Source organism: Schistocerca americana, unplaced genomic scaffold (genome assembly GCF_021461395.2).
Source record: "Schistocerca americana isolate TAMUIC-IGC-003095 unplaced genomic scaffold, iqSchAmer2.1 HiC_scaffold_263, whole genome shotgun sequence".
In the NCBI taxonomy this organism is placed as follows: Eukaryota; Metazoa; Arthropoda; class Insecta; order Orthoptera; family Acrididae; genus Schistocerca; species Schistocerca americana.
Genome location: NW_025725976.1, coordinates 114754 through 142017, shown reverse-complemented (window position 1 = coordinate 142017; position 27264 = coordinate 114754). Strand labels below are relative to the sequence as shown.

The 27264-nt window shown below is 48.1% G+C and overlaps 1 protein-coding gene and 80 non-coding genes across 81 annotated transcripts in view; all 81 read right to left on the bottom strand.

Moving 5' to 3' along the window:
- Positions 1–114: 114 nt before the first annotated feature.
- On the bottom strand, positions 115–186 carry Trnat-ugu. The gene has a single exon. It is a non-coding gene; the product is annotated as a tRNA-Thr (tRNA).
- A 246-nt stretch (positions 187–432) lies between these two features.
- On the bottom strand, positions 433–504 carry Trnat-ugu. Its single transcript has one exon. It is a non-coding gene; the product is annotated as a tRNA-Thr (tRNA).
- Positions 505–750: 246 nt separating this feature from the next.
- Positions 751–822, bottom strand: Trnat-ugu. The gene has a single exon. It is a non-coding gene; the product is annotated as a tRNA-Thr (tRNA).
- Positions 823–1068: 246 nt separating this feature from the next.
- Trnat-ugu lies at positions 1069–1140 on the bottom strand. The gene has a single exon. It is a non-coding gene; the product is annotated as a tRNA-Thr (tRNA).
- Positions 1141–1386: 246 nt separating this feature from the next.
- Trnat-ugu lies at positions 1387–1458 on the bottom strand. Its single transcript has one exon. It is a non-coding gene; the product is annotated as a tRNA-Thr (tRNA).
- A 246-nt stretch (positions 1459–1704) lies between these two features.
- Trnat-ugu lies at positions 1705–1776 on the bottom strand. The gene has a single exon. It is a non-coding gene; the product is annotated as a tRNA-Thr (tRNA).
- A 246-nt stretch (positions 1777–2022) lies between these two features.
- Positions 2023–2094, bottom strand: Trnat-ugu. The gene has a single exon. It is a non-coding gene; the product is annotated as a tRNA-Thr (tRNA).
- Positions 2095–2340: 246 nt separating this feature from the next.
- On the bottom strand, positions 2341–2412 carry Trnat-ugu. Its single transcript has one exon. It is a non-coding gene; the product is annotated as a tRNA-Thr (tRNA).
- Positions 2413–2658: 246 nt separating this feature from the next.
- On the bottom strand, positions 2659–2730 carry Trnat-ugu. The gene has a single exon. It is a non-coding gene; the product is annotated as a tRNA-Thr (tRNA).
- Positions 2731–2976: 246 nt separating this feature from the next.
- Trnat-ugu lies at positions 2977–3048 on the bottom strand. Its single transcript has one exon. It is a non-coding gene; the product is annotated as a tRNA-Thr (tRNA).
- A 246-nt stretch (positions 3049–3294) lies between these two features.
- Trnat-ugu lies at positions 3295–3366 on the bottom strand. The gene has a single exon. It is a non-coding gene; the product is annotated as a tRNA-Thr (tRNA).
- Positions 3367–3612: 246 nt separating this feature from the next.
- Trnat-ugu lies at positions 3613–3684 on the bottom strand. The gene has a single exon. It is a non-coding gene; the product is annotated as a tRNA-Thr (tRNA).
- A 246-nt stretch (positions 3685–3930) lies between these two features.
- Trnat-ugu lies at positions 3931–4002 on the bottom strand. The gene has a single exon. It is a non-coding gene; the product is annotated as a tRNA-Thr (tRNA).
- A 246-nt stretch (positions 4003–4248) lies between these two features.
- Trnat-ugu lies at positions 4249–4320 on the bottom strand. The gene has a single exon. It is a non-coding gene; the product is annotated as a tRNA-Thr (tRNA).
- A 246-nt stretch (positions 4321–4566) lies between these two features.
- Trnat-ugu lies at positions 4567–4638 on the bottom strand. Its single transcript has one exon. It is a non-coding gene; the product is annotated as a tRNA-Thr (tRNA).
- Positions 4639–4884: 246 nt separating this feature from the next.
- On the bottom strand, positions 4885–4956 carry Trnat-ugu. The gene has a single exon. It is a non-coding gene; the product is annotated as a tRNA-Thr (tRNA).
- Positions 4957–5202: 246 nt separating this feature from the next.
- Trnat-ugu lies at positions 5203–5274 on the bottom strand. The gene has a single exon. It is a non-coding gene; the product is annotated as a tRNA-Thr (tRNA).
- Positions 5275–5520: 246 nt separating this feature from the next.
- Trnat-ugu lies at positions 5521–5592 on the bottom strand. Its single transcript has one exon. It is a non-coding gene; the product is annotated as a tRNA-Thr (tRNA).
- A 246-nt stretch (positions 5593–5838) lies between these two features.
- Trnat-ugu lies at positions 5839–5910 on the bottom strand. The gene has a single exon. It is a non-coding gene; the product is annotated as a tRNA-Thr (tRNA).
- A 246-nt stretch (positions 5911–6156) lies between these two features.
- Trnat-ugu lies at positions 6157–6228 on the bottom strand. The gene has a single exon. It is a non-coding gene; the product is annotated as a tRNA-Thr (tRNA).
- Positions 6229–6621: 393 nt separating this feature from the next.
- The window catches only part of LOC124576703 (twinfilin-like), a 48780-nt gene continuing 28137 nt past the window's right edge, over positions 6622–27264 (bottom strand). The window contains exon 2 of the mRNA XM_047131214.1: positions 6622–8027. Coding sequence (XP_046987170.1) covers positions 7018–8027 — 1010 coding nt within the window. The 3' untranslated portion in view covers positions 6622–7017. The remainder of the gene's footprint in view (positions 8028–27264) is intronic.
- Positions 8324–8395, bottom strand: Trnat-ugu. Its single transcript has one exon. It is a non-coding gene; the product is annotated as a tRNA-Thr (tRNA).
- On the bottom strand, positions 8642–8713 carry Trnat-ugu. The gene has a single exon. It is a non-coding gene; the product is annotated as a tRNA-Thr (tRNA).
- Positions 8960–9031, bottom strand: Trnat-ugu. Its single transcript has one exon. It is a non-coding gene; the product is annotated as a tRNA-Thr (tRNA).
- On the bottom strand, positions 9278–9349 carry Trnat-ugu. Its single transcript has one exon. It is a non-coding gene; the product is annotated as a tRNA-Thr (tRNA).
- Trnat-ugu lies at positions 9596–9667 on the bottom strand. Its single transcript has one exon. It is a non-coding gene; the product is annotated as a tRNA-Thr (tRNA).
- On the bottom strand, positions 9914–9985 carry Trnat-ugu. The gene has a single exon. It is a non-coding gene; the product is annotated as a tRNA-Thr (tRNA).
- Positions 10232–10303, bottom strand: Trnat-ugu. Its single transcript has one exon. It is a non-coding gene; the product is annotated as a tRNA-Thr (tRNA).
- Positions 10550–10621, bottom strand: Trnat-ugu. Its single transcript has one exon. It is a non-coding gene; the product is annotated as a tRNA-Thr (tRNA).
- Positions 10868–10939, bottom strand: Trnat-ugu. The gene has a single exon. It is a non-coding gene; the product is annotated as a tRNA-Thr (tRNA).
- On the bottom strand, positions 11186–11257 carry Trnat-ugu. The gene has a single exon. It is a non-coding gene; the product is annotated as a tRNA-Thr (tRNA).
- On the bottom strand, positions 11504–11575 carry Trnat-ugu. The gene has a single exon. It is a non-coding gene; the product is annotated as a tRNA-Thr (tRNA).
- Trnat-ugu lies at positions 11822–11893 on the bottom strand. The gene has a single exon. It is a non-coding gene; the product is annotated as a tRNA-Thr (tRNA).
- Trnat-ugu lies at positions 12140–12211 on the bottom strand. The gene has a single exon. It is a non-coding gene; the product is annotated as a tRNA-Thr (tRNA).
- Positions 12458–12529, bottom strand: Trnat-ugu. Its single transcript has one exon. It is a non-coding gene; the product is annotated as a tRNA-Thr (tRNA).
- On the bottom strand, positions 12776–12847 carry Trnat-ugu. Its single transcript has one exon. It is a non-coding gene; the product is annotated as a tRNA-Thr (tRNA).
- On the bottom strand, positions 13094–13165 carry Trnat-ugu. The gene has a single exon. It is a non-coding gene; the product is annotated as a tRNA-Thr (tRNA).
- Positions 13412–13483, bottom strand: Trnat-ugu. Its single transcript has one exon. It is a non-coding gene; the product is annotated as a tRNA-Thr (tRNA).
- Trnat-ugu lies at positions 13730–13801 on the bottom strand. The gene has a single exon. It is a non-coding gene; the product is annotated as a tRNA-Thr (tRNA).
- On the bottom strand, positions 14048–14119 carry Trnat-ugu. Its single transcript has one exon. It is a non-coding gene; the product is annotated as a tRNA-Thr (tRNA).
- On the bottom strand, positions 14366–14437 carry Trnat-ugu. Its single transcript has one exon. It is a non-coding gene; the product is annotated as a tRNA-Thr (tRNA).
- Trnat-ugu lies at positions 14684–14755 on the bottom strand. Its single transcript has one exon. It is a non-coding gene; the product is annotated as a tRNA-Thr (tRNA).
- Positions 15002–15073, bottom strand: Trnat-ugu. Its single transcript has one exon. It is a non-coding gene; the product is annotated as a tRNA-Thr (tRNA).
- Trnat-ugu lies at positions 15320–15391 on the bottom strand. The gene has a single exon. It is a non-coding gene; the product is annotated as a tRNA-Thr (tRNA).
- Positions 15638–15709, bottom strand: Trnat-ugu. Its single transcript has one exon. It is a non-coding gene; the product is annotated as a tRNA-Thr (tRNA).
- On the bottom strand, positions 15956–16027 carry Trnat-ugu. Its single transcript has one exon. It is a non-coding gene; the product is annotated as a tRNA-Thr (tRNA).
- Positions 16274–16345, bottom strand: Trnat-ugu. The gene has a single exon. It is a non-coding gene; the product is annotated as a tRNA-Thr (tRNA).
- Positions 16592–16663, bottom strand: Trnat-ugu. Its single transcript has one exon. It is a non-coding gene; the product is annotated as a tRNA-Thr (tRNA).
- Positions 16910–16981, bottom strand: Trnat-ugu. Its single transcript has one exon. It is a non-coding gene; the product is annotated as a tRNA-Thr (tRNA).
- Trnat-ugu lies at positions 17228–17299 on the bottom strand. The gene has a single exon. It is a non-coding gene; the product is annotated as a tRNA-Thr (tRNA).
- Trnat-ugu lies at positions 17546–17617 on the bottom strand. Its single transcript has one exon. It is a non-coding gene; the product is annotated as a tRNA-Thr (tRNA).
- Positions 17864–17935, bottom strand: Trnat-ugu. The gene has a single exon. It is a non-coding gene; the product is annotated as a tRNA-Thr (tRNA).
- On the bottom strand, positions 18182–18253 carry Trnat-ugu. The gene has a single exon. It is a non-coding gene; the product is annotated as a tRNA-Thr (tRNA).
- On the bottom strand, positions 18500–18571 carry Trnat-ugu. The gene has a single exon. It is a non-coding gene; the product is annotated as a tRNA-Thr (tRNA).
- Positions 18818–18889, bottom strand: Trnat-ugu. The gene has a single exon. It is a non-coding gene; the product is annotated as a tRNA-Thr (tRNA).
- Trnat-ugu lies at positions 19136–19207 on the bottom strand. Its single transcript has one exon. It is a non-coding gene; the product is annotated as a tRNA-Thr (tRNA).
- Positions 19454–19525, bottom strand: Trnat-ugu. The gene has a single exon. It is a non-coding gene; the product is annotated as a tRNA-Thr (tRNA).
- Trnat-ugu lies at positions 19772–19843 on the bottom strand. The gene has a single exon. It is a non-coding gene; the product is annotated as a tRNA-Thr (tRNA).
- Positions 20090–20161, bottom strand: Trnat-ugu. Its single transcript has one exon. It is a non-coding gene; the product is annotated as a tRNA-Thr (tRNA).
- Trnat-ugu lies at positions 20408–20479 on the bottom strand. Its single transcript has one exon. It is a non-coding gene; the product is annotated as a tRNA-Thr (tRNA).
- Trnat-ugu lies at positions 20726–20797 on the bottom strand. The gene has a single exon. It is a non-coding gene; the product is annotated as a tRNA-Thr (tRNA).
- On the bottom strand, positions 21044–21115 carry Trnat-ugu. The gene has a single exon. It is a non-coding gene; the product is annotated as a tRNA-Thr (tRNA).
- On the bottom strand, positions 21359–21432 carry Trnat-ugu. Its single transcript has one exon. It is a non-coding gene; the product is annotated as a tRNA-Thr (tRNA).
- On the bottom strand, positions 21679–21750 carry Trnat-ugu. The gene has a single exon. It is a non-coding gene; the product is annotated as a tRNA-Thr (tRNA).
- Trnat-ugu lies at positions 21997–22068 on the bottom strand. The gene has a single exon. It is a non-coding gene; the product is annotated as a tRNA-Thr (tRNA).
- On the bottom strand, positions 22315–22386 carry Trnat-ugu. The gene has a single exon. It is a non-coding gene; the product is annotated as a tRNA-Thr (tRNA).
- Positions 22633–22704, bottom strand: Trnat-ugu. Its single transcript has one exon. It is a non-coding gene; the product is annotated as a tRNA-Thr (tRNA).
- Positions 22951–23022, bottom strand: Trnat-ugu. Its single transcript has one exon. It is a non-coding gene; the product is annotated as a tRNA-Thr (tRNA).
- Trnat-ugu lies at positions 23269–23340 on the bottom strand. The gene has a single exon. It is a non-coding gene; the product is annotated as a tRNA-Thr (tRNA).
- On the bottom strand, positions 23586–23657 carry Trnat-ugu. Its single transcript has one exon. It is a non-coding gene; the product is annotated as a tRNA-Thr (tRNA).
- On the bottom strand, positions 23904–23975 carry Trnat-ugu. Its single transcript has one exon. It is a non-coding gene; the product is annotated as a tRNA-Thr (tRNA).
- Trnat-ugu lies at positions 24222–24293 on the bottom strand. Its single transcript has one exon. It is a non-coding gene; the product is annotated as a tRNA-Thr (tRNA).
- Positions 24540–24611, bottom strand: Trnat-ugu. The gene has a single exon. It is a non-coding gene; the product is annotated as a tRNA-Thr (tRNA).
- On the bottom strand, positions 24858–24929 carry Trnat-ugu. Its single transcript has one exon. It is a non-coding gene; the product is annotated as a tRNA-Thr (tRNA).
- On the bottom strand, positions 25176–25247 carry Trnat-ugu. The gene has a single exon. It is a non-coding gene; the product is annotated as a tRNA-Thr (tRNA).
- On the bottom strand, positions 25494–25565 carry Trnat-ugu. Its single transcript has one exon. It is a non-coding gene; the product is annotated as a tRNA-Thr (tRNA).
- On the bottom strand, positions 25812–25883 carry Trnat-ugu. The gene has a single exon. It is a non-coding gene; the product is annotated as a tRNA-Thr (tRNA).
- Trnat-ugu lies at positions 26130–26201 on the bottom strand. The gene has a single exon. It is a non-coding gene; the product is annotated as a tRNA-Thr (tRNA).
- Trnat-ugu lies at positions 26448–26519 on the bottom strand. The gene has a single exon. It is a non-coding gene; the product is annotated as a tRNA-Thr (tRNA).
- On the bottom strand, positions 26765–26836 carry Trnat-ugu. The gene has a single exon. It is a non-coding gene; the product is annotated as a tRNA-Thr (tRNA).
- Trnat-ugu lies at positions 27083–27154 on the bottom strand. The gene has a single exon. It is a non-coding gene; the product is annotated as a tRNA-Thr (tRNA).

Below are 27264 nucleotides of genomic sequence, written 5' to 3'. Positions count from 1 at the left end.
GGGTGCTGCCGTCTTTCGTCTATCGTCATCTGTGATCTTGGCTCAGGCCCGAAAAGACACGCTATTTCGAAATTTTCGGTTCAAAGCATTGCATTGGCCCATTTAAAATTGTGCTGCCCCCTGTGAGAATCGAACTCACGACCCCTGGTTTACAAGACCAGTGCTCTGCCCCTGAGCTAAGGAGGCTGTTACAGCTTGCACCTCTTTGCGATCGCCACAGCCCTCGAGAAAAATACATTTCAGAGTCCAGAAAATGCGTACAAAGATTTACTCTGCCACAACAATTCGCTACCACTGAGGTCCACAGCGATGACTGACGGGTGCTGCCGTCTTTCGTCTATCGTCATCTGTGATCTTGGCTCAGGCCCGAAAAGACACGCTATTTCGAAATTTTCGGTTCAAAGCATTGCATTGGCCCATTTAAAATTGTGCTGCCCCCTGTGAGAATGGAACTCACGGCCCCTGGTTTACAAGACCAGTGCTCTGCCCCTGAGCTAAGGAGGCTGTTACAGCTGACACCTCTTTGCGATCGCCACAGCCCTCGAGAAAAATACATTTCAGAGTCCAGAAAATGCGTACAAAGATTTACTCTGCCACAATAATTCGCTACCATTGAGGTCCACAGCGATGACTGACGGGTGCTGCCGTCTTTCGTCTATCGTCATCTGTGATCTTGGCTCAGGCCCGAAAAGACACGCTATTTCGAAATTTTCGGTTCAAAGCATTGCATTGGCCCATTTAAAATTGTGCTGCCCCCTGTGAGAATCGAACTCACGACCCCTGGTTTACAAGACCAGTGCTCTGCCCCTGAGCTAAGGAGGCTGTTACAGCTTACACCTCTTTGCGATCGCCACAGCCCTCGAGAAAAATACATTTCAGAGTCCAGAAAATGCGTACAAAGATTTACTCTGCCACAACAATTCGCTACCATTGAGGTCCACAGCGATGACTGACGGGTGCTGCCGTCTTTCGTCTATCGTCATCTGTGATCTTGGCTCAGGCCCGAAAAGACACGCTATTTCGAAATTTTCGGTTCAAAGCATTGCATTGGCCCATTTAAAATTGTGCTGCCCCCTGTGAGAATGGAACTCACGGCCCCTGGTTTACAAGACCAGTGCTCTGCCCCTGAGCTAAGGAGGCTGTTACAGCTGACACCTCTTTGCGATCGCCACAGCCCTCGAGAAAAATACATTTCAGAGTCCAGAAAATGCGTACAAAGATTTACTCTGCCACAACAATTCGCTACCATTGAGGTCCACAGCGATGACTGACGGGTGCTGCCGTCTTTCGTCTATCGTCATCTGTGATCTTGGCTCAGGCCCGAAAAGACACGCTATTTCGAAATTTTCGGTTCAAAGCATTGCATTGGCCCATTTAAAATTGTGCTGCCCCCTGTGAGAATCGAACTCACGACCCCTGGTTTACAAGACCAGTGCTCTGCCCCTGAGCTAAGGAGGCTGTTACAGCTTGCACCTCTTTGCGATCGCCACAGCCCTCGAGAAAAATACATTTCAGAGTCCAGAAAATGCGTACAAAGATTTACTCTGCCACAACAATTCGCTACCATTGAGGTCCACAGCGATGACTGACGGGTGCTGCCGTCTTTCGTCTATCGTCATCTGTGATCTTGGCTCAGGCCCGAAAAGACACGCTATTTCGAAATTTTCGGTTCAAAGCATTGCATTGGCCCATTTAAAATTGTGCTGCCCCCTGTGAGAATCGAACTCACGACCCCTGGTTTACAAGACCAGTGCTCTGCCCCTGAGCTAAGGAGGCTGTTACAGCTTACACCTCTTTGCGATCGCCACAGCCCTCGAGAAAAATACATTTCAGAGTCCAGAAAATGCGTACAAAGATTTACTCTGCCACAACAATTCGCTACCACTGAGGTCCACAGCGATGACTGACGGGTGCTGCCGTCTTTCGTCTATCGTCATCTGTGATCTTGGCTCAGGCCCGAAAAGACACGCTATTTCGTAATTTTCGGTTCAAAGCATTGCATTGGCCCATTTAAAATTGTGCTGCCCCCTGTGAGAATGGAACTCACGGCCCCTGGTTTACAAGACCAGTGCTCTGCCCCTGAGCTAAGGAGGCTGTTACAGCTGACACCTCTTTGCGATCGCCACAGCCCTCGAGAAAAATACATTTCAGAGTCCAGAAAATGCGTACAAAGATTTACTCTGCCACAACAATTCGCTACCATTGAGGTCCACAGCGATGACTGACGGGTGCTGCCGTCTTTCGTCTATCGTCATCTGTGATCTTGGCTCAGGCCCGAAAAGACACGCTATTTCGAAATTTTCGGTTCAAAGCATTGCATTGGCCCATTTAAAATTGTGCTGCCCCCTGTGAGAATCGAACTCACGACCCCTGGTTTACAAGACCAGTGCTCTGCCCCTGAGCTAAGGAGGCTGTTACAGCTTACACCTCTTTGCGATCGCCACAGCCCTCGAGAAAAATACATTTCAGAGTCCAGAAAATGCGTACAAAGATTTACTCTGCCACAACAATTCGCTACCATTGAGGTCCACAGCGATGACTGACGGGTGCTGCCGTCTTTCGTCTATCGTCATCTGTGATCTTGGCTCAGGCCCGAAAAGACACGCTATTTCGAAATTTTCGGTTCAAAGCATTGCATTGGCCCATTTAAAATTGTGCTGCCCCCTGTGAGAATCGAACTCACGACCCCTGGTTTACAAGACCAGTGCTCTGCCCCTGAGCTAAGGAGGCTGTTACAGCTTACACCTCTTTGCGATCGCCACAGCCCTCGAGAAAAATACATTTCAGAGTCCAGAAAATGCGTACAAAGATTTACTCTGCCACAACAATTCGCTACCATTGAGGTCCACAGCGATGACTGACGGGTGCTGCCGTCTTTCGTCTATCGTCATCTGTGATCTTGGCTCAGGCCCGAAAAGACACGCTATTTCGAAATTTTCGGTTCAAAGCATTGCATTGGCCCATTTAAAATTGTGCTGCCCCCTGTGAGAATCGAACTCACGACCCCTGGTTTACAAGACCAGTGCTCTGCCCCTGAGCTAAGGAGGCTGTTACAGGTTACACCTCTTTGCGATCGCCACAGCCCTCGAGAAAAATACATTTCAGAGTCCAGAAAATGCGTACAAAGATTTACTCTGCCACAACAATTCGCTACCATTGAGGTCCACAGCGATGACTGACGGGTGCTGCCGTCTTTCGTCTATCGTCATCTGTGATCTTGGCTCAGGCCCGAAAAGACACGCTATTTCGAAATTTTCGGTTCAAAGCATTGCATTGGCCCATTTAAAATTGTGCTGCCCCCTGTGAGAATCGAACTCACGACCCCTGGTTTACAAGACCAGTGCTCTGCCCCTGAGCTAAGGAGGCTGTTACAGCTTACACCTCTTTGCGATCGCCACAGCCCTCGACAAAAATACATTTCAGAGTCCAGAAAATGCGTACAAAGATTTACTCTGCCACAACAATTCGCTACCATTGAGGTCCACAGCGATGACTGACGGGTGCTGCCGTCTTTCGTCTATCGTCATCTGTGATCTTGGCTCAGGCCCGAAAAGACACGCTATTTCGAAATTTTCGGTTCAAAGCATTGCATTGGCCCATTTAAAATTGTGCTGCCCCCTGTGAGAATCGAACTCACGACCCCTGGTTTACAAGACCAGTGCTCTGCCCCTGAGCTAAGGAGGCTGTTACAGCTTACACCTCTTTGCGATCGCCACAGCCCTCGAGAAAAATACATTTCAGAGTCCAGAAAATGCGTACAAAGATTTACTCTGCCACAACAATTCGCTACCATTGAGGTCCACAGCGATGACTGACGGGTGCTGCCGTCTTTCGTCTATCGTCATCTGTGATCTTGGCTCAGGCCCGAAAAGACACGCTATTTCGAAATTTTCGGTTCAAAGCATTGCATTGGCCCATTTAAAATTGTGCTGCCCCCTGTGAGAATCGAACTCACGACCCCTGGTTTACAAGACCAGTGCTCTGCCCCTGAGCTAAGGAGGCTGTTACAGCTTACACCTCTTTGCGATCGCCACAGCCCTCGAGAAAAATACATTTCAGAGTCCAGAAAATGCGTACAAAGATTTACTCTGCCACAACAATTCGCTACCATTGAGGTCCACAGCGATGACTGACGGGTGCTGCCGTCTTTCGTCTATCGTCATCTGTGATCTTGGCTCAGGCCCGAAAAGACACGCTATTTCGAAATTTTCGTTTCAAAGCATTGCATTGGCCCATTTAAAATTGTGCTGCCCCCTGTGAGAATCGAACTCACGACCCCTGGTTTACAAGACCAGTGCTCTGCCCCTGAGCTAAGGAGGCTGTTACAGCTTACACCTCTTTGCGATCGCCACAGCCCTCGAGAAAAATACATTTCAGAGTCCAGAAAATGCGTACAAAGATTTACTCTGCCACAACAATTCGCTACCATTGAGGTCCACAGCGATGACTGACGGGTGCTGCCGTCTTTCGTCTATCGTCATCTGTGATCTTGGCTCAGGCCCGAAAAGACACGCTATTTCGAAATTTTCGGTTCAAAGCATTGCATTGGCCCATTTAAAATTGTGCTGCCCCCTGTGCGAATCGAACTCACGACCCCTGGTTTACAAGACCAGTGCTCTGCCCCTGAGCTAAGGAGGCTGTTACAGCTTACACCTCTTTGCGATCGCCACAGCCCTCGAGAAAAATACATTTCAGAGTCCAGAAAATGCGTACAAAGATTTACTCTGCCACAACAATTCGCTACCATTGAGGTCCACAGCGATGACTGACGGGTGCTGCCGTCTTTCGTCTATCGTCATCTGTGATCTTGGCTCAGGCCCGAAAAGACACGCTATTTCGAAATTTTCGGTTCAAAGCATTGCATTGGCCCATTTAAAATTGTGCTGCCCCCCGTGAGAATCGAACTCACGACCCCTGGTTTACAAGACCAGTGCTCTGCCCCTGAGCTAAGGAGGCTGTTACAGCTTACACCTCTTTGCGATCGCCACAGCCCTCGAGAAAAATACATTTCAGAGTCCAGAAAATGCGTACAAAGATTTACTCTGCCACAACAATTCGCTACCATTGAGGTCCACAGCGATGACTGACGGGTGCTGCCGTCTTTCGTCTATCGTCATCTGTGATCTTGGCTCAGGCCCGAAAAGACACGCTATTTCGAAATTTTCGGTTCAAAGCATTGCATTGGCCCATTTAAAATTGTGCTGCCCCCTGTGAGAATCGAACTCACGACCCCTGGTTTACAAGACCAGTGCTCTGCCCCTGAGCTAAGGAGGCTGTTACAGCTTACACCTCTTTGCGATCGCCACAGCCCTCGAGAAAAATACATTTCAGAGTCCAGAAAATGCGTACAAAGATTTACTCTGCCACAACAATTCGCTACCATTGAGGTCCACAGCGATGACTGACGGGTGCTGCCGTCTTTCGTCTATCGTCATCTGTGATCTTGGCTCAGGCCCGAAAAGACACGCTATTTCGAAATTTTCGGTTCAAAGCATTGCATTGGCCCATTTAAAATTGTGCTGCCCCCTGTGAGAATCGAACTCACGACCCCTGGTTTACAAGACCAGTGCTCTGCCCCTGAGCTAAGGAGGCTGTTACAGCTTACACCTCTTTGCGATCGCCACAGCCCTCGAGAAAAATACATTTCAGAGTCCAGAAAATGCGTACAAAGATTTACTCTGCCACAACAATTCGCTACCATTGAGGTCCACAGCGATGACTGACGGGTGCTGCCGTCTTTCGTCTATCGTCATCTGTGATCTTGGCTCAGGCCCGAAAAGACACGCTATTTCGAAATTTTCGGTTCAAAGCATTGCATTGGCCCATTTAAAATTGTGCTGCCCCCTGTGAGAATCGAACTCACGACCCCTGGTTTACAAGACCAGTGCTCTGCCCCTGAGCTAAGGAGGCTGTTACAGCTTACACCTCTTTGCGATCGCCACAGCCCTCGAGAAAAATACATTTCAGAGTCCAGAAAATGCGTACAAAGATTTACTCTGCCACAACAATTCGCTACCATTGAGGTCCACAGCGATGACTGACGGGTGCTGCCGTCTTTCGTCTATCGTCATCTGTGATCTTGGCTCAGGCCCGAAAAGACACGCTATTTCGAAATTTTCGGTTCAAAGCATTGCATTGGCCCATTTAAAATTGTGCTGCTCCCTGTGAGAATCGAACTCACGACCCCTGGTTTACAAGACCAGTGCTCTGCCCCTGAGCTAAGGAGGCTGTTACAGCTTACACCTCTTTGCGATCGCCACAGCCCTCGAGAAAAATACATTTCAGAGTCCAGAAAATGCGTACAAAGATTTACTCTGCCACAACAATTCGCTACCATTGAGGTCCACAGCGATGACTGACGGGTGCTGCCGTCTTTCGTCTATCGTCATCTGTGATCTTGGCTCAGGCCCGAAAAGACACGCTATTTCGAAATTTTCGGTTCAAAGCATTGCATTGGCCCATTTAAAATTGTGCTGCCCCCTGTGAGAATCGAACTCACGACCCCTGGTTTACAAGACCAGTGCTCTGCCCCTTTTTTTTTTTTTTTTTTTTTCTTCAGAAACAGTTTTATTTTGAATAAAGCAGAAGCTACAATATAATAAATATAACTTTTTTGCCTATCTTTAAAGACTGATAAAATATTTATAAAGAAAGTTTAAAAGCTTAAATATTTACATAATAAATAAGGTACCACTATTATATTTTTTTCAGTATTAACGTACTGATGTTCCCATAAGGAGAATAATTGCAATCATAATTTACTTTAGTGCCTTCTGAATAATATCACAGAAATATATGCATCATTACATTCACACACACAAATATTTTATACGTAATCAGCTTGTTACATTATCAAAAATACTGTTCACAGAAAAAAATATTTTTTCAAGGCTTTTCCGCAAATATTAGCATGATAGTTTTGAAGCAGTTCGACCATGTCAACTTTCACACTTCATGTGGTCCAGCAGAACCATCACTTCCTGACAGGCAGCATAACCATGCTGCCCGATGTGAATGTTACTCAGCTTGCTGGGTTCGAGTTAATCTCTTAGCTCCACGATTTGGTGGGCCCTTTGGTTTTGCAAATTTTGGCTGGTGAAGATTTGTTTTTGGATGAATCGCATCATACAACGCAGCTTCTGTGAGCTCATCCCCACCATCTATTTCCATCTTCTTTGTTACTGAGAGACCAATTTCTGTCTCAATCGTTTCCAGGAGAGGACCTTTGCAGCTTGAATACAACATTCTCTCCTTTATTGAACACGAGTACCCTGGCATTGAATATATGAACACTATGGTTTCCATGTAATCACCTTCATGAGTGTGCTTGAAATTATATAAGTGATAGCGGGCACTATCAGTAGGAACTTTCTGGCTTAATTTAGCTACAGGAACGTTTCCAGCACTGGCAAGATGTATCTTTTCTTCATCGAGATCTATCCTTAACTGTACATAGTTATATGTGTCATCAAGCATTCCACAAATGGCTTGGCGAGCTTCTTTTGTGATAGGAAAGGCGACTCCTGACAAAGTCTGGTGTCTGGCATCAACACTAACACCAACTTCAGTGCGTTTGAGTTCTGCTAATTCTTCTTCGGCTGTTGTCAAAGGCGCTGGCTCCTTTGCAGCTTGTTTATGACGCATAAAGCCATTTAATGTAATGTCTTCCAAAGTTGTACCATGAAGTTCTTCTTTTATCTGTCCACTACCGAATTCTTGTTTAAGTGTGGCTTTTGTTGATGCATAAAGCATCTTCTGGCGGATAGGAGAGTTGTCTGGTGACCAGCTAATAAGTAACCATTCATAGCCAGATGTATTTTTTGAGTCCAACCTGTATAATATGTATGATGGCTGCTCATCTTCGACAAGAGGAAGAATACAGTTGTCAAAATCTTCTTGCCATGTTCCAACTGCCTCTTTAAATTTTGCCAAAGAGAGTTGCTCATTCTCTATAGAGACCTTAAATACACGAATATTTCCTCCTTTGCATTTCCCAAAAAACTTTTTGAGGGCGTCATTTGCAAAGACTTCAATGCAGCAACTACATCTATGCCACTCGCCCCTGAGCTAAGGAGGCTGTTACAGCTTACACCTCTTTGCGATCGCCACAGCCCTCGAGAAAAATACATTTCAGAGTCCAGAAAATGCGTACAAAGATTTACTCTGCCACAACAATTCGCTACCATTGAGGTCCACAGCGATGACTGACGGGTGCTGCCGTCTTTCGTCTATCGTCATCTGTGATCTTGGCTCAGGCCCGAAAAGACACGCTATTTCGAAATTTTCGGTTCAAAGCATTGCATTGGCCCATTTAAAATTGTGCTGCCCCCTGTGAGAATCGAACTCACGACCCCTGGTTTACAAGACCAGTGCTCTGCCCCTGAGCTAAGGAGGCTGTTACAGCTTACACCTCTTTGCGATCGCCACAGCCCTCGAGAAAAATACATTTCAGAGTCCAGAAAATGCGTACAAAGATTTACTCTGCCACAACAATTCGCTACCATTGAGGTCCACAGCGATGACTGACGGGTGCTGCCGTCTTTCGTCTATCGTCATCTGTGATCTTGGCTCAGGCCCGAAAAGACACGCTATTTCGAAATTTTCGGTTCAAAGCATTGCATTGGCCCATTTAAAATTGTGCTGCCCCCTGTGAGAATCGAACTCACGACCCCTGGTTTACAAGACCAGTGCTCTGCCCCTGAGCTAAGGAGGCTGTTACAGCTTACACCTCTTTGCGATCGCCACAGCCCTCGAGAAAAATACATTTCAGAGTCCAGAAAATGCGTACAAAGATTTACTCTGCCACAACAATTCGCTACCATTGAGGTCCACAGCGATGACTGACGGGTGCTGCCGTCTTTCGTCTATCGTCATCTGTGATCTTGGCTCAGGCCCGAAAAGACACGCTATTTCGAAATTTTCGTTTCAAAGCATTGCATTGGCCCATTTAAAATTGTGCTGCCCCCTGTGAGAATCGAACTCACGACCCCTGGTTTACAAGACCAGTGCTCTGCCCCTGAGCTAAGGAGGCTGTTACAGCTTACACCTCTTTGCGATCGCCACAGCCCTCGAGAAAAATACATTTCAGAGTCCAGAAAATGCGTACAAAGATTTACTCTGCCACAACAATTCGCTACCATTGAGGTCCACAGCGATGACTGACGGGTGCTGCCGTCTTTCGTCTATCGTCATCTGTGATCTTGGCTCAGGCCCGAAAAGACACGCTATTTCGAAATTTTCGGTTCAAAGCATTGCATTGGCCCATTTAAAATTGTGCTGCCCCCTGTGAGAATCGAACTCACGACCCCTGGTTTACAAGACCAGTGCTCTGCCCCTGAGCTAAGGAGGCTGTTACAGCTTACACCTCTTTGCGATCGCCACAGCCCTCGAGAAAAATACATTTCAGAGTCCAGAAAATGCGTACAAAGATTTACTCTGCCACAACAATTCGCTACCATTGAGGTCCACAGCGATGACTGACGGGTGCTGCCGTCTTTCGTCTATCGTCATCTGTGATCTTGGCTCAGGCCCGAAAAGACACGCTATTTCGAAATTTTCGGTTCAAAGCATTGCATTGGCCCATTTAAAATTGTGCTGCCCCCTGTGAGAATCGAACTCACGACCCCTGGTTTACAAGACCAGTGCTCTGCCCCTGAGCTAAGGAGGCTGTTACAGCTTACACCTCTTTGCGATCGCCACAGCCCTCGAGAAAAATACATTTCAGAGTCCAGAAAATGCGTACAAAGATTTACTCTGCCACAACAATTCGCTACCATTGAGGTCCACAGCGATGACTGACGGGTGCTGCCGTCTTTCGTCTATCGTCATCTGTGATCTTGGCTCAGGCCCGAAAAGACACGCTATTTCGAAATTTTCGGTTCAAAGCATTGCATTGGCCCATTTAAAATTGTGCTGCCCCCTGTGAGAATCGAACTCACGACCCCTGGTTTACAAGACCAGTGCTCTGCCCCTGAGCTAAGGAGGCTGTTACAGCTTACACCTCTTTGCGATCGCCACAGCCCTCGAGAAAAATACATTTCAGAGTCCAGAAAATGCGTACAAAGATTTACTCTGCCACAACAATTCGCTACCATTGAGGTCCACAGCGATGACTGACGGGTGCTGCCGTCTTTCGTCTATCGTCATCTGTGATCTTGGCTCAGGCCCGAAAAGACACGCTATTTCGAAATTTTCGGTTCAAAGCATTGCATTGGCCCATTTAAAATTGTGCTGCCCCCTGTGAGAATCGAACTCACGACCCCTGGTTTACAAGACCAGTGCTCTGCCCCTGAGCTAAGGAGGCTGTTACAGCTTACACCTCTTTGCGATCGCCACAGCCCTCGAGAAAAATACATTTCAGAGTCCAGAAAATGCGTACAAAGATTTACTCTGCCACAACAATTCGCTACCATTGAGGTCCACAGCGATGACTGACGGGTGCTGCCGTCTTTCGTCTATCGTCATCTGTGATCTTGGCTCAGGCCCGAAAAGACACGCTATTTCGAAATTTTCGGTTCAAAGCATTGCATTGGCCCATTTAAAATTGTGCTGCCCCCTGTGAGAATCGAACTCACGACCCCTGGTTTACAAGACCAGTGCTCTGCCCCTGAGCTAAGGAGGCTGTTACAGCTTACACCTCTTTGCGATCGCCACAGCCCTCGAGAAAAATACATTTCAGAGTCCAGAAAATGCGTACAAAGATTTACTTTGCCACAACAATTCGCTACCATTGAGGTCCACAGCGATGACTGACGGGTGCTGCCGTCTTTCGTCTATCGTCATCTGTGATCTTGGCTCAGGCCCGAAAAGACACGCTATTTCGAAATTTTCGGTTCAAAGCATTGCATTGGCCCATTTAAAATTGTGCTGCCCCCTGTGAGAATCGAACTCACGACCCCTGGTTTACAAGACCAGTGCTCTGCCCCTGAGCTAAGGAGGCTGTTACAGCTTACACCTCTTTGCGATCGCCACAGCCCTCGAGAAAAATACATTTCAGAGTCCAGAAAATGCGTACAAATATTTACTCTGCCACAACAATTCGCTACCATTGAGGTCCACAGCGATGACTGACGGGTGCTGCCGTCTTTCGTCTATCGTCATCTGTGATCTTGGCTCAGGCCCGAAAAGACACGCTATTTCGAAATTTTCGGTTCAAAGCATTGCATTGGCCCATTTAAAATTGTGCTGCCCCCTGTGAGAATCGAACTCACGACCCCTGGTTTACAAGACCAGTGCTCTGCCCCTGAGCTAAGGAGGCTGTTACAGCTTACACCTCTTTGCGATCGCCACAGCCCTCGAGAAAAATACATTTCAGAGTCCAGAAAATGCGTACAAAGATTTACTCTGCCACAACAATTCGCTACCATTGAGGTCCACAGCGATGACTGACGGGTGCTGCCGTCTTTCGTCTATCGTCATCTGTGATCTTGGCTCAGGCCCGAAAAGACACGCTATTTCGAAATTTTCGGTTCAAAGCATTGCATTGGCCCATTTAAAATTGTGCTGCCCCCTGTGAGAATCGAACTCACGACCCCTGGTTTACAAGACCAGTGCTCTGCCCCTGAGCTAAGGAGGCTGTTACAGCTTACACCTCTTTGCGATCGCCACAGCCCTCGAGAAAAATACATTTCAGAGTCCAGAAAATGCGTACAAAGATTTACTCTGCCACAACAATTCGCTACCATTGAGGTCCACAGCGATGACTGACGGGTGCTGCCGTCTTTCGTCTATCGTCATCTGTGATCTTGGCTCAGGCCCGAAAAGACACGCTATTTCGAAATTTTCGGTTCAAAGCATTGCATTGGCCCATTTAAAATTGTGCTGCCCCCTGTGAGAATCGAACTCACGACCCGTGGTTTACAAGACCAGTGCTCTGCCCCTGAGCTAAGGAGGCTGTTACAGCTTACACCTCTTTGCGATCGCCACAGCCCTCGAGAAAAATACATTTCAGAGTCCAGAAAATGCGTACAAAGATTTACTCTGCCACAACAATTCGCTACCATTGAGGTCCACAGCGATGACTGACGGGTGCTGCCGTCTTTCGTCTATCGTCATCTGTGATCTTGGCTCAGGCCCGAAAAGACACGCTATTTCGAAATTTTCGGTTCAAAGCATTGCATTGGCCCATTTAAAATTGCGCTGCCCCCTGTGAGAATCGAACTCACGACCCCTGGTTTACAAGACCAGTGCTCTGCCCCTGAGCTAAGGAGGCTGTTACAGCTTACACCTCTTTGCGATCGCCACAGCCCTCGAGAAAAATACATTTCAGAGTCCAGAAAATGCGTACAAAGATTTACTCTGCCACAACAATTCGCTACCATTGAGGTCCACAGCGATGACTGACGGGTGCTGCCGTCTTTCGTCTATCGTCATCTGTGATCTTGGCTCAGGCCCGAAAAGACACGCTATTTCGAAATTTTCGGTTCAAAGCATTGCATTGGCCCATTTAAAATTGTGCTGCCCCCTGTGAGAATCGAACTCACGACCCCTGGTTTACAAGACCAGTGCTCTGCCCCTGAGCTAAGGAGGCTGTTACAGCTTACACCTCTTTGCGATCGCCACAGCCCTCGAGAAAAATACATTTCAGAGTCCAGAAAATGCGTACAAAGATTTACTCTGCCACAACAATTCGCTACCATTGAGGTCCACAGCGATGACTGACGGGTGCTGCCGTCTTTCGTCTATCGTCATCTGTGATCTTGGCTCAGGCCCGAAAAGACACGCTATTTCGAAATTTTCGGTTCAAAGCATTGCATTGGCCCATTTAAAATTGTGCTGCCCCCTGTGAGAATCGAACTCACGACCCCTGGTTTACAAGACCAGTGCTCTGCCCCTGAGCTAAGGAGGCTGTTACAGCTTACACCTCTTTGCGATCGCCACAGCCCTCGAGAAAAATACATTTCAGAGTCCAGAAAATGCGTACAAAGATTTACTCTGCCACAACAATTCGCTACCATTGAGGTCCACAGCGATGACTGACGGGTGCTGCCGTCTTTCGTCTATCGTCATCTGTGATCTTGGCTCAGGCCCGAAAAGACACGCTATTTCGAAATTTTCGGTTCAAAGCATTGCATTGGCCCATTTAAAATTGTGCTGCCCCCTGTGAGAATCGAACTCACGACCCCTGGTTTACAAGACCAGTGCTCTGCCCCTGAGCTAAGGAGGCTGTTACAGCTTACACCTCTTTGCGATCGCCACAGCCCTCGAGAAAAATACATTTCAGAGTCCAGAAAATGCGTACAAAGATTTACTCTGCCACAACAATTCGCTACCATTGAGGTCCACAGCGATGACTGACGGGTGCTGCCGTCTTTCGTCTATCGTCATCTGTGATCTTGGCTCAGGCCCGAAAAGACACGCTATTTCGAAATTTTCGGTTCAAAGCATTGCATTGGCCCATTTAAAATTGTGCTGCCCCCTGTGAGAATCGAACTCACGACCCGTGGTTTACAAGACCAGTGCTCTGCCCCTGAGCTAAGGAGGCTGTTACAGCTTACACCTCTTTGCGATCGCCACAGCCCTCGAGAAAAATACATTTCAGAGTCCAGAAAATGCGTACAAAGATTTACTCTGCCACAACAATTCGCTACCATTGAGGTCCACAGCGATGACTGACGGGTGCTGCCGTCTTTCGTCTATCGTCATCTGTGATCTTGGCTCAGGCCCGAAAAGACACGCTATTTCGAAATTTTCGGTTCAAAGCATTGCATTGGCCCATTTAAAATTGCGCTGCCCCCTGTGAGAATCGAACTCACGACCCCTGGTTTACAAGACCAGTGCTCTGCCCCTGAGCTAAGGAGGCTGTTACAGCTTACACCTCTTTGCGATCGCCACAGCCCTCGAGAAAAATACATTTCAGAGTCCAGAAAATGCGTACAAAGATTTACTCTGCCACAACAATTCGCTACCATTGAGGTCCACAGCGATGACTGACGGGTGCTGCCGTCTTTCGTCTATCGTCATCTGTGATCTTGGCTCAGGCCCGAAAAGACACGCTATTTCGAAATTTTCGGTTCAAAGCATTGCATTGGCCCATTTAAAATTGTGCTGCCCCCTGTGAGAATCGAACTCACGACCCCTGGTTTACAAGACCAGTGCTCTGCCCCTGAGCTAAGGAGGCTGTTACAGCTTACACCTCTTTGCGATCGCCACAGCCCTCGAGAAAAATACATTTCAGAGTCCAGAAAATGCGTACAAAGATTTACTCTGCCACAACAATTCGCTACCATTGAGGTCCACAGCGATGACTGACGGGTGCTGCCGTCTTTCGTCTATCGTCATCTGTGATCTTGGCTCAGGCCCGAAAAGACACGCTATTTCGAAATTTTCGGTTCAAAGCATTGCATTGGCCCATTTAAAATTGTGCTGCCCCCTGTGAGAATCGAACTCACGACCCCTGGTTTACAAGACCAGTGCTCTGCCCCTGAGCTAAGGAGGCTGTTACAGCTTACACCTCTTTGCGATCGCCACAGCCCTCGACAAAAATACATTTCAGAGTCCAGAAAATGCGTACAAAGATTTACTCTGCCACAACAATTCGCTACCATTGAGGTCCACAGCGATGACTGACGGGTGCTGCCGTCTTTCGTCTATCGTCATCTGTGATCTTGGCTCAGGCCCGAAAAGACACGCTATTTCGAAATTTTCGGTTCAAAGCATTGCATTGGCCCATTTAAAATTGTGCTACCCCCTGTGAGAATCGAACTCACGACCCCTGGTTTACAAGACCAGTGCTCTGCCCCTGAGCTAAGGAGGCTGTTACAGCTTACACCTCTTTGCGATCGCCACAGCCCTCGAGAAAAATACATTTCAGAGTCCAGAAAATGCGTACAAAGATTTACTCTGCCACAACAATTCGCTACCATTGAGGTCCACAGCGATGACTGACGGGTGCTGCCGTCTTTCGTCTATCGTCATCTGTGATCTTGGCTCAGGCCCGAAAAGACACGCTATTTCGAAATTTTCGGTTCAAAGCATTGCATTGGCCCATTTAAAATTGTGCTGCCCCCTGTGAGAATCGAACTCACGACCCCTGGTTTACAAGACCAGTGCTCTGCCCCTGAGCTAAGGAGGCTGTTACAGCTTACACCTCTTTGCGATCGCCACAGCCCTCGAGAAAAATACATTTCAGAGTCCAGAAAATGCGTACAAAGATTTACTCTGCCACAACAATTCGCTACCATTGAGGTCCACAGCGATGACTGACGGGTGCTGCCGTCTTTCGTCTATCGTCATCTGTGATCTTGGCTCAGGCCCGAAAAGACACGCTATTTCGAAATTTTCGGTTCAAAGCATTGCATTGGCCCATTTAAAATTGTGCTGCCCCCTGTGAGAATCGAACTCACGACCCCTGGTTTACAAGACCAGTGCTCTGCCCCTGAGCTAAGGAGGCTGTTACAGCTTACACCTCTTTGCGATCGCCACAGCCCTCGAGAAAAATACATTTCCGAGTCCAGAAAATGCGTACAAAGATTTACTCTGCCACAACAATTCGCTACCATTGAGGTCCACAGCGATGACTGACGGGTGCTGCCGTCTTTCGTCTATCGTCATCTGTGATCTTGGCTCAGGCCCGAAAAGACACGCTATTTCGAAATTTTCGGTTCAAAGCATTGCATTGGCCCATTTAAAATTGTGCTGCCCCCTGTGAGAATCGAACTCACGACCCCTGGTTTACAAGACCAGTGCTCTGCCCCTGAGCTAAGGAGGCTGTTACAGCTTACACCTCTTTGCGATCGCCACAGCCCTCGAGAAAAATACATTTCAGAGTCCAGAAAATGCGTACAAAGATTTACTCTGCCACAACAATTCGCTACCATTGAGGTCCACAGCGATGACTGACGGGTGCTGCCGTCTTTCGTCTATCGTCATCTGTGATCTTGGCTCAGGCCCGAAAAGACACGCTATTTCGAAATTTTCGGTTCAAAGCATTGCATTGGCCCATTTAAAATTGTGCTGCCCCCTGTGAGAATCGAACTCACGACCCCTGGTTTACAAGACCAGTGCTCTGCCCCTGAGCTAAGGAGGCTGTTACAGCTTACACCTCTTTGCGATTGCCACAGCCCTCGAGAAAAATACATTTCAGAGTCCAGAAAATGCGTACAAAGATTTACTCTGCCACAACAATTCGCTACCATTGAGGTCCACAGCGATGACTGACGGGTGCTGCCGTCTTTCGTCTATCGTCATCTGTGATCTTGGCTCAGGCCCGAAAAGACACGCTATTTCGAAATTTTCGGTTCAAAGCATTGCATTGGCCCATTTAAAATTGTGCTGCCCCCTGTGAGAATCGAACTCACGACCCCTGGTTTACAAGACCAGTGCTCTGCCCCTGAGCTAAGGAGGCTGTTACAGCTTACACCTCTTTGCGATCGCCACAGCCCTCGAGAAAAATACATTTCAGAGTCCAGAAAATGCGTACAAAGATTTACTCTGCCACAACAATTCGCTACCATTGAGGTCCACAGCGATGACTGACGGGTGCTGCCGTCTTTCGTCTATCGTCATCTGTGATCTTGGCTCAGGCCCGAAAAGACACGCTATTTCGAAATTTTCGGTTCAAAGCATTGCATTGGCCCATTTAAAATTGTGCTGCGCCCTGTGAGAATCGAACTCACGACCCCTGGTTTACAAGACCAGTGCTCTGCCCCTGAGCTAAGGAGGCTGTTACAGCTTACACCTCTTTGCGATCGCCACAGCCCTCGAGAAAAATACATTTCAGAGTCCAGAAAATGCGTACAAAGATTTACTCTGCCACAACAATTCGCTACCATTGAGGTCCACAGCGATGACTGACGGGTGCTGCCGTCTTTCGTCTATCGTCATCTGTGATCTTGGCTCAGGCCCGAAAAGACACGCTATTTCGAAATTTTCGGTTCAAAGCATTGCATTGGCCCATTTAAAATTGTGCTGCCCCCTGTGAGAATCGAACTCACGACCCCTGGTTTACAAGACCAGTGCTCTGCCCCTGAGCTAAGGAGGCTGTTACAGCTTACACCTCTTTGCGATCGCCACAGCCCTCGAGAAAAATACATTTCAGAGTCCAGAAAATGCGTACAAAGATTTACTCTGCCACAACAATTCGCTACCATTGAGGTCCACAGCGATGACTGACGGGTGCTGCCGTCTTTCGTCTATCGTCATCTGTGATCTTGGCTCAGGCCCGAAAAGACACGCTATTTCGAAATTTTCGGTTCAAAGCATTGCATTGGCCCATTTAAAATTGTGCTGCCCCCTGTGAGAATCGAACTCACGACCCCTGGTTTACAAGACCAGTGCTCTGCCCCTGAGCTAAGGAGGCTGTTACAGCTTACACCTCTTTGCGATCGCCACAGCCCTCGAGAAAAATACATTTCAGAGTCCAGAAAATGCGTACAAAGATTTACTCTGCCACAACAATTCGCTACCATTGAGGTCCACAGCGATGACTGACGGGTGCTGCCGTCTTTCGTCTATCGTCATCTGTGATCTTGGCTCAGGCCCGAAAAGACACGCTATTTCGAAATTTTCGGTTCAAAGCATTGCATTGGCCCATTTAAAATTGTGCTGCCCCCTGTGAGAATCGAACTCACGACCCCTGGTTTACAAGACCAGTGCTCTGCCCCTGAGCTAAGGAGGCTGTTACAGCTTACACCTCTTTGCGATCGCCACAGCCCTCGAGAAAAATACATTTCAGAGTCCAGAAAATGCGTACAAAGATTTACTCTGCCACAACAATTCGCTACCATTGAGGTCCACAGCGATGACTGACGGGTGCTGCCGTCTTTCGTCTATCGTCATCTGTGATCTTGGCTCAGGCCCGAAAAGACACGCTATTTCGAAATTTTCGGTTCAAAGCATTGCATTGGCCCATTTAAAATTGCGCTGCCCCCTGTGAGAATCGAACTCACGACCCCTGGTTTACAAGACCAGTGCTCTGCCCCTGAGCTAAGGAGGCTGTTACAGCTTACACCTCTTTGCGATCGCCACAGCCCTCGAGAAAAATACATTTCAGAGTCCAGAAAATGCGTACAAAGATTTACTCTGCCACAACAATTCGCTACCATTGAGGTCCACAGCGATGACTGACGGGTGCTGCCGTCTTTTGTCTATCGTCATCTGTGATCTTGGCTCAGGCCCGAAAAGACACGCTATTTCGAAATTTTCGGTACAAAGCATTGCATTGGCCCATTTAAAATTGTGCTGCCCCCTGTGAGAATCGAACTCACGACCCCTGGTTTACAAGACCAGTGCTCTGCCCCTGAGCTAAGGAGGCTGTTACAGCTTACACCTCTTTGCGATCGCCACAGCCCTCGAGAAAAATACATTTCAGAGTCCAGAAAATGCGTACAAAGATTTACTCTGCCACAACAATTCGCTACCATTGAGGTCCACAGCGATGACTGACGGGTGCTGCCGTCTTTCGTCTATCGTCATCTGTGATCTTGGCTCAGGCCCGAAAAGACACGCTATTTCGAAATTTTCGGTTCAAAGCATTGCATTGGCCCATTTAAAATTGTGCTGCCCCCTGTGAGAATCGAACTCACGACCCCTGGTTTACAAGACCAGTGCTCTGCCCCTGAGCTAAGGAGGCTGTTACAGCTTACACCTCTTTGCGATCGCCACAGCCCTCGAGAAAAATACATTTCAGAGTCCAGAAAATGCGTACAAAGATTTACTCTGCCACAACAATTCGCTACCATTGAGGTCCACAGCGATGACTGACGGGTGCTGCCTTCTTTCGTCTATCGTCATCTGTGATCTTGGCTCAGGCCCGAAAAGACACGCTATTTCGAAATTTTCGGTTCAAAGCATTGCATTGGCATATTTAAAATTGTGCTGCCCCCTGTGAGAATCGAACTCACGACCCGTGGTTTACAAGACCAGTGCTCTGCCCCTGAGCTAAGGAGGCTGTTACAGCTTACACCTCTTTGCGATCGCCACAGCCCTCGAGAAAAATACATTTCAGAGTCCAGAAAATGCGTACAAAGATTTACTCTGCCACAACAATTCGCTACCATTGAGGTCCACAGCGATGACTGACGGGTGCTGCCGTCTTTCGTCTATCGTCATCTGTGATCTTGGCTCAGGCCCGAAAAGACACGCTATTTCGAAATTTTCGGTTCAAAGCATTGCATTGGCCCATTTAAAATTGTGCTGCCCCCTGTGAGAATCGAACTCACGACCCCTGGTTTACAAGACCAGTGCTCTGCCCCTGAGCTAAGGAGGCTGTTACAGCTTACACCTCTTTGCGATCGCCACAGCCCTCGAGAAAAATACATTTCAGAGTCCAGAAAATGCGTACAAAGATTTACTCTGCCACAACAATTCGCTACCATTGAGGTCCACAGCGATGACTGACGGGTGCTGCCGTCTTTCGTCTATCGTCATCTGTGATCTTGGCTCAGGCCCGAAAAGACACGCTATTTCGAAATTTTCGGTTCAAAGCATTGCATTGGCCCATTTAAAATTGTGCTGCCCCCTGTGAGAATCGAACTCACGACCCGTGGTTTACAAGACCAGTGCTCTGCCCCTGAGCTAAGGAGGCTGTTACAGCTTACACCTCTTTGCGATCGCCACAGCCCTCGAGAAAAATACATTTCAGAGTCCAGAAAATGCGTACAAAGATTTACTCTGCCACAACAATTCGCTACCATTGAGGTCCACAGCGATGACTGACAGGTGCTGCCGTCTTTCGTCTATCGTCATCTGTGAACTTGGCTCAGGCCCGAAAAGACACGCTATTTCGAAATTTTCGGTTCAAAGCATTGCATTGGCCCATTTAAAATTGTGCTGCCCCCTGTGAGAATCGAACTCACGACCCCTGGTTTACAAGACCAGTGCTCTGCCCCTGAGCTAAGGAGGCTGTTACAGCTTACACCTCTTTGCGATCGCCACAGCCCTCGAGAAAAATACATTTCAGAGTCCAGAAAATGCGTACAAAGATTTACTCTGCCACAACAATTCGCTACCATTGAGGTCCACAGCGATGACTGACGGGTGCTGCCGTCTTTCGTCTATCGTCATCTGTGATCTTGGCTCAGGCCCGAAAAGACACGCTATTTCGAAATTTTCGGTTCAAAGCATTGCATTGGCCCATTTAAAATTGTGCTGCCCCCTGTGAGAATCGAACTCACGACCCCTGGTTTACAAGACCAGTGCTCTGCCCCTGAGCTAAGGAGGCTGTTACAGCTTACACCTCTTTGCGATCGCCACAGCCCTCGAGAAAAATACATTTCAGAGTCCAGAAAATGCGTACAAAGATTTACTCTGCCACAACAATTCGCTACCATTGAGGTCCACAGCGATGACTGACGGGTGCTGCCGTCTTTCGTCTATCGTCATCTGTGATCTTGGCTCAGGCCCGAAAAGACACGCTATTTCGAAATTTTCGGTTCAAAGCATTGCATTGGCCCATTTAAAATTGTGCTGCCCCCTGTGAGAATCGAACTCACGACCCCTGGTTTACAAGACCAGTGCTCTGCCCCTGAGCTAAGGAGGCTGTTACAGCTTACACCTCTTTGCGATCGCCACAGCCCTCGAGAAAAATACATTTCAGAGTCCAGAAAATGCGTACAAAGATTTACTCTGCCACAACAATTCGCTACCATTGAGGTCCACAGCGATGACTGACGGGTGCTGCCGTCTTTCGTCTATCGTCATCTGTGATCTTGGCTCAGGCCCGAAAAGACACGCTATTTCGAAATTTTCGGTTCAAAGCATTGCATTGGCCCATTTAAAATTGTGCTGCCCCCTGTGAGAATCGAACTCACGACCCCTGGTTTACAAGACCAGTGCTCTGCCCCTGAGCTAAGGAGGCTGTTACAGCTTACACCTCTTTGCGATCGCCACAGCCCTCGACAAAAATACATTTCAGAGTCCAGAAAATGCGTACAAAGATTTACTCTGCCACAACAATTCGCTACCATTGAGGTCCACAGCGATGACTGACGGGTGCTGCCGTCTTTCGTCTATCGTCATCTGTGATCTTGGCTCAGGCCCGAAAAGACACGCTATTTCGAAATTTTCGGTTCAAAGCATTGCATTGGCCCATTTAAAATTGTGCTGCCCCCTGTGAGAATCGAACTCACGACCCCTGGTTTACAAGACCAGTGCTCTGCCCCTGAGCTAAGGAGGCTGTTACAGCTTACACCTCTTTGCGATCGCCACAGCCCTCGAGAAAAATACATTTCAGAGTCCAGAAAATGCGTACAAAGATTTACTCTGCCACAACAATTCGCTACCATTGAGGTCCACAGCGATGACTGACGGGTGCTGCCGTCTTTCGTCTATCGTCATCTGTGATCTTGGCTCAGGCCCGAAAAGACACGCTATTTCGAAATTTTCGGTTCAAAGCATTGCATTGGCCCATTTAAAATTGTGCTGCCCCTGTGAGAATCGAACTCACGACCCCTGGTTTACAAGACCAGTGCTCTGCCCCTGAGCTAAGGAGGCTGTTACAGCTTACACCTCTTTGCGATCGCCACAGCCCTCGACAAAAATACATTTCAGAGTCCAGAAAATGCGTACAAAGATTTACTCTGCCACAACAATTCGCTACCATTGAGGTCCACAGCGATGACTGACGGGTGCTGCCGTCTTTCGTCTATCGTCATCTGTGATCTTGGCTCAGGCCCGAAAAGACACGCTATTTCGAAATTTTCGGTTCAAAGCATTGCATTGGCCCATTTAAAATTGTGCTGCCCTCTGTGAGAATCGAACTCACGACCCCTGGTTTACAAGACCAGTGCTCTGCCCCTGAGCTAAGGAGGCTGTTACAGCTTACACCTCTTTGCGATCGCCACAGCCCTCGAGAAAAATACATTTCAGAGTCCAGAAAATGCGTACAAAGATTTACTCTGCCACAACAATTCGCTACCATTGAGGTCCACAGCGATGACTGACGGGTGCTGCCGTCTTTCGTCTATCGTCATCTGTGATCTTGGCTCAGGCCCGAAAAGACACGCTATTTCGAAATTTTCGGTTCAAAGCATTGCATTGGCCCATTTAAAATTGTGCTGCCCCCTGTGAGAATCGAACTCACGACCCCTGGTTTACAAGACCAGTGCTCTGCCCCTGAGCTAAGGAGGCTGTTACAGCTTACACCTCTTTGCGATCGCCACAGCCCTCGAGAAAAATACATTTCAGAGTCCAGAAAATGCGTACAAAGATTTACTCTGCCACAACAATTCGCTACCATTGAGGTCCACAGCGATGACTGACGGGTGCTGCCGTCTTTCGTCTATCGTCATCTGTGATCTTGGCTCAGGCCCGAAAAGACACGCTATTTCGAAATTTTCGGTTCAAAGCATTGCATTGGCCCATTTAAAATTGTGCTGCGCCCTGTGAGAATCGAACTCACGACCCCTGGTTTACAAGACCAGTGCTCTGCCCCTGAGCTAAGGAGGCTGTTACAGCTTACACCTCTTTGCGATCGCCACAGCCCTCGAGAAAAATACATTTCAGAGTCCAGAAAATGCGTACAAAGATTTACTCTGCCACAACAATTCGCTACCATTGAGGTCCACAGCGATGACTGACGGGTGCTGCCGTCTTTCGTCTATCGTCATCTGTGATCTTGGCTCAGGCCCGAAAAGACACGCTATTGCTAAATTTTCGGTTCAAAGCATTGCATTGGCCCATTTAAAATTGTGCTGCCCCCTGTGAGAATCGAACTCACGACCCCTGGTTTACAATACCAGTGCTCTGCCCCTGAGCTAAGGAGGCTGTTACAGCTTACACCTCTTTGCGATCGCCACAGCCCTCGAGAAAAATACATTTCAGAGTCCAGAAAATGCGTACAAAGATTTACTCTGCCACAACAATTCGCTACCATTGAGGTCCACAGCGATGACTGACGGGTGCTGCCGTCTTTCGTCTATCGTCATCTGTGATCTTGGCTCAGGCCCGAAAAGACACGCTATTTCGAAATTTTCGGTTCAAAGCATTGCATTGGCCCATTTAAAATTGTGCTGCCCCCTGTGAGAATCGAACTCACGACCCCTGGTTTACAAGACCAGTGCTCTGCCCCTGAGCTAAGGAGGCTGTTACAGCTTACACCTCTTTGCGATCGCCACAGCCCTCGAGAAAAATACATTTCAGAGTCCAGAAAATGCGTACAAAGATTTACTCTGCCACAACAATTCGCTACCATTGAGGTCCACAGCGATGACTGACGGGTGCTGCCGTCTTTCGTCTATCGTCATCTGTGATCTTGGCTCAGGCCCGAAAAGACACGCTATTTCGAAATTTTCGGTTCAAAGCATTGCATTGGCCCATTTAAAATTGTGCTGCCCCCTGTGAGAATCGAACTCACGACCCCTGGTTTACAAGACCAGTGCTCTGCCCCTGAGCTAAGGAGGCTGTTACAGCTTACACCTCTTTGCGATCGCCACAGCCCTCGAGAAAAATACATTTCAGAGTCCAGAAAATGCGTACAAAGATTTACTCTGCACAACAATTCGCTACCATTGAGGTCCACAGCGATGACTGACGGGTGCTGCCGTCTTTCGTCTATCGTCATCTGTGATCTTGGCTCAGGCCCGAAAAGACACGCTATTTCGAAATTTTCGGTTCAAAGCATTGCATTGGCCCATTTAAAATTGTGCTGCCCCCTGTGAGAATCGAACTCACGACCCCTGGTTTACAAGACCAGTGCTCTGCCCCTGAGCTAAGGAGGCTGTTACAGCTTACACCTCTTTGCGATCGCCACAGCCCTCGAGAAAAATACATTTCAGAGTCCAGAAAATGCGTACAAAGATTTACTCTGCCACAACAATTCGCTACCATTGAGGTCCACAGCGATGACTGACGGGTGCTGCCGTCTTTCGTCTATCGTCATCTGTGATCTTGGCTCAGGCCCGAAAAGACACGCTATTTCGAAATTTTCGGTTCAAAGCATTGCATTGGCCCATTTAAAATTGTGCTGCCCCCTGTGAGAATCGAACTCACGACCCCTGGTTTACAAGACCAGTGCTCTGCCCCTGAGCTAAGGAGGCTGTTACAGCTTACACCTCTTTGCGATCGCCACAGCCCTCGAGAAAAATACATTTCAGAGTCCAGAAAATGCGTACAAAGATTTACTCTGCCACAACAATTCGCTACCATTGAGGTCCACAGCGATGACTGACGGGTGCTGCCGTCTTTCGTCTATCGTCATCTGTGATCTTGGCTCAGGCCCGAAAAGACACGCTATTTCGAAATTTTCGGTTCAAAGCATTGCATTGGCCCATTTAAAATTGTGCTGCCCCCTGTGAGAATCGAACTCACGACCCCTGGTTTACAAGACCAGTGCTCTGCTCCTGAGCTAAGGAGGCTGTTACAGCTTACACCTCTTTGCGATCGCCACAGCCCTCGAGAAAAATACATTTCAGAGTCCAGAAAATGCGTACAAAGATTTACTCTGCCACAACAATTCGCTACCATTGAGGTCCACAGCGATGACTGACGGGTGCTGCCGTCTTTCGTCTATCGTCATCTGTGATCTTGGCTCAGGCCCGAAAAGACACGCTATTTCGAAATTTTCGGTTCAAAGCATTGCATTGGCCCATTTAAAATTGTGCTGCCCCCTGTGAGAATCGAACTCACGACCCCTGGTTTACAAGACCAGTGCTCTGCCCCTGAGCTAAGGAGGCTGTTACAGCTTACACCTCTTTGCGATCGACACAGCCCTCGAGAAAAATACATTTCAGAGTCCAGAAAATGCGTACAAAGATTTACTCTGCCACAACAATTCGCTACCATTGAGGTCCACAGCGATGACTGACGGGTGCTGCCGTCTTTCGTCTATCGTCATCTGTGATCTTGGCTCAGGCCCGAAAAGACACGCTATTTCGAAATTTTCGGTTCAAAGCATTGCATTGGCCCATTTAAAATTGTGCTGCCCCCTGTGAGAATCGAACTCACGACCCCTGGTTTACAAGACCAGTGCTCTGCCCCTGAGCTAAGGAGGCTGTTACAGCTTACACCTCTTTGCGATCGCCACAGCCCTCGAGAAAAATACATTTCAGAGTCCAGAAAATGCGTACAAAGATTTACTCTGCCACAACAATTCGCTACCATTGAGGTCCACAGCGATGACTGACGGGTGCTGCCGTCTTTCGTCTATCGTCATCTGTGATCTTGGCTCAGGCCCGAAAAGACACGCTATTTCGAAATTTTCGGTTCAAAGCATTGCATTGGCCCATTTAAAATTGTGCTGCCCCCTGTGAGAATCGAACTCACGACCCCTGGTTTACAAGACCAGTGCTCTGCCCCTGAGCTAAGGAGGCTGTTACAGCTTACACCTCTTTGCGATCGCCACAGCCCTCGAGAAAAATACATTTCAGAGTCCAGAAAATGCGTACAAAGATTTACTCTGCCACAACAATTCGCTACCATTGAGGTCCACAGCGATGACTGACGGGTGCTGCCGTCTTTCGTCTATCGTCATCTGTGATCTTGGCTCAGGCCCGAAAAGACACGCTATTTCGAAATTTTCGGTTCAAAGCATTGCATTGGCCCATTTAAAATTGTGCTGCGCCCTGTGAGAATCGAACTCACGACCCCTGGTTTACAAGACCAGTGCTCTGCCCCTGAGCTAAGGAGGCTGTTACAGCTTACACCTCTTTGCGATCGCCACAGCCCTCGAGAAAAATACATTTCAGAGTCCAGAAAATGCGTACAAAGATTTACTCTGCCACAACAATTCGCTACCATTGAGGTCCACAGCGATGACTGACGGGTGCTGCCGTCTTTCGTCTATCGTCATCTGTGATCTTGGCTCAGGCCCGAAAAGACACGCTATTGCTAAATTTTCGGTTCAAAGCATTGCATTGGCCCATTTAAAATTGTGCTGCCCCCTGTGAGAATCGAACTCACGACCCCTGGTTTACAAGACCAGTGCTCTGCCCCTGAGCTAAGGAGGCTGTTACAGCTTACACCTCTTTGCGATCGCCACAGCCCTCGAGAAAAATACATTTCAGAGTCCAGAAAATGCGTACAAAGATTTACTCTGCCACAACAATTCGCTACCATTGAGGTCCACAGCGATGACTGACGGGTGCTGCCGTCTTTCGTCTATCGTCATCTGTGATCTTGGCTCAGGCCCGAAAAGACACGCTATTTCGAAATTTTCGGTTCAAAGCATTGCATTGGCCCATTTAAAATTGTGCTGCCCCCTGTGAGAATCGAACTCACGACCCCTGGTTTACAAGACCAGTGCTCTGCCCCTGAGCTAAGGAGGCTGTTACAGCTTACACCTCTTTGCGATCGCCACAGCCCTCGAGAAAAATACATTTCAGAGTCCAGAAAATGCGTACAAAGATTTACTCTGCCACAACAATTCGCTACCATTGAGGTCCACAGCGATGACTGACGGGTGCTGCCGTCTTTCGTCTATCGTCATCTGTGATCTTGGCTCAGGCCCGAAAAGACACGCTATTTCGAAATTTTCGGTTCAAAGCATTGCATTGGCCCATTTAAAATTGTGCTGCCCCCTGTGAGAATCGAACTCACGACCCCTGGTTTACAAGACCAGTGCTCTGCCCCTGAGCTAAGGAGGCTGTTACAGCTTACACCTCTTTGCGATCGCCACAGCCCTCGAGAAAAATACATTTCAGAGTCCAGAAAATGCGTACAAAGATTTACTCTGCACAACAATTCGCTACCATTGAGGTCCACAGCGATGACTGACGGGTGCTGCCGTCTTTCGTCTATCGTCATCTGTGATCTTGGCTCAGGCCCGAAAAGACACGCTATTTCGAAATTTTCGGTTCAAAGCATTGCATTGGCCCATTTAAAATTGTGCTGCCCCCTGTGAGAATCGAACTCACGACCCCTGGTTTACAAGACCAGTGCTCTGCCCCTGAGCTAAGGAGGCTGTTACAGCTTACACCTCTTTGCGATCGCCACAGCCCTCGAGAAAAATACATTTCAGAGTCCAGAAAATGCGTACAAAGATTTACTCTGCCACAACAATTCGCTACCATTGAGGTCCACAGCGATGACTGACGGGTGCTGCCGTCTTTCGTCTATCGTCATCTGTGATCTTGGCTCAGGCCCGAAAAGACACGCTATTTCGAAATTTTCGGTTCAAAGCATTGCATTGGCCCATTTAAAATTGTGCTGCCCCCTGTGAGAATCGAACTCACGACCCCTGGTTTACAAGACCAGTGCTCTGCCCCTGAGCTAAGGAGGCTGTTACAGCTTACACCTCTTTGCGATCGCCACAGCCCTCGACAAAAATACATTTCAGAGTCCAGAAAATGCGTACAAAGATTTACTCTGCCACAACAATTCGCTACCATT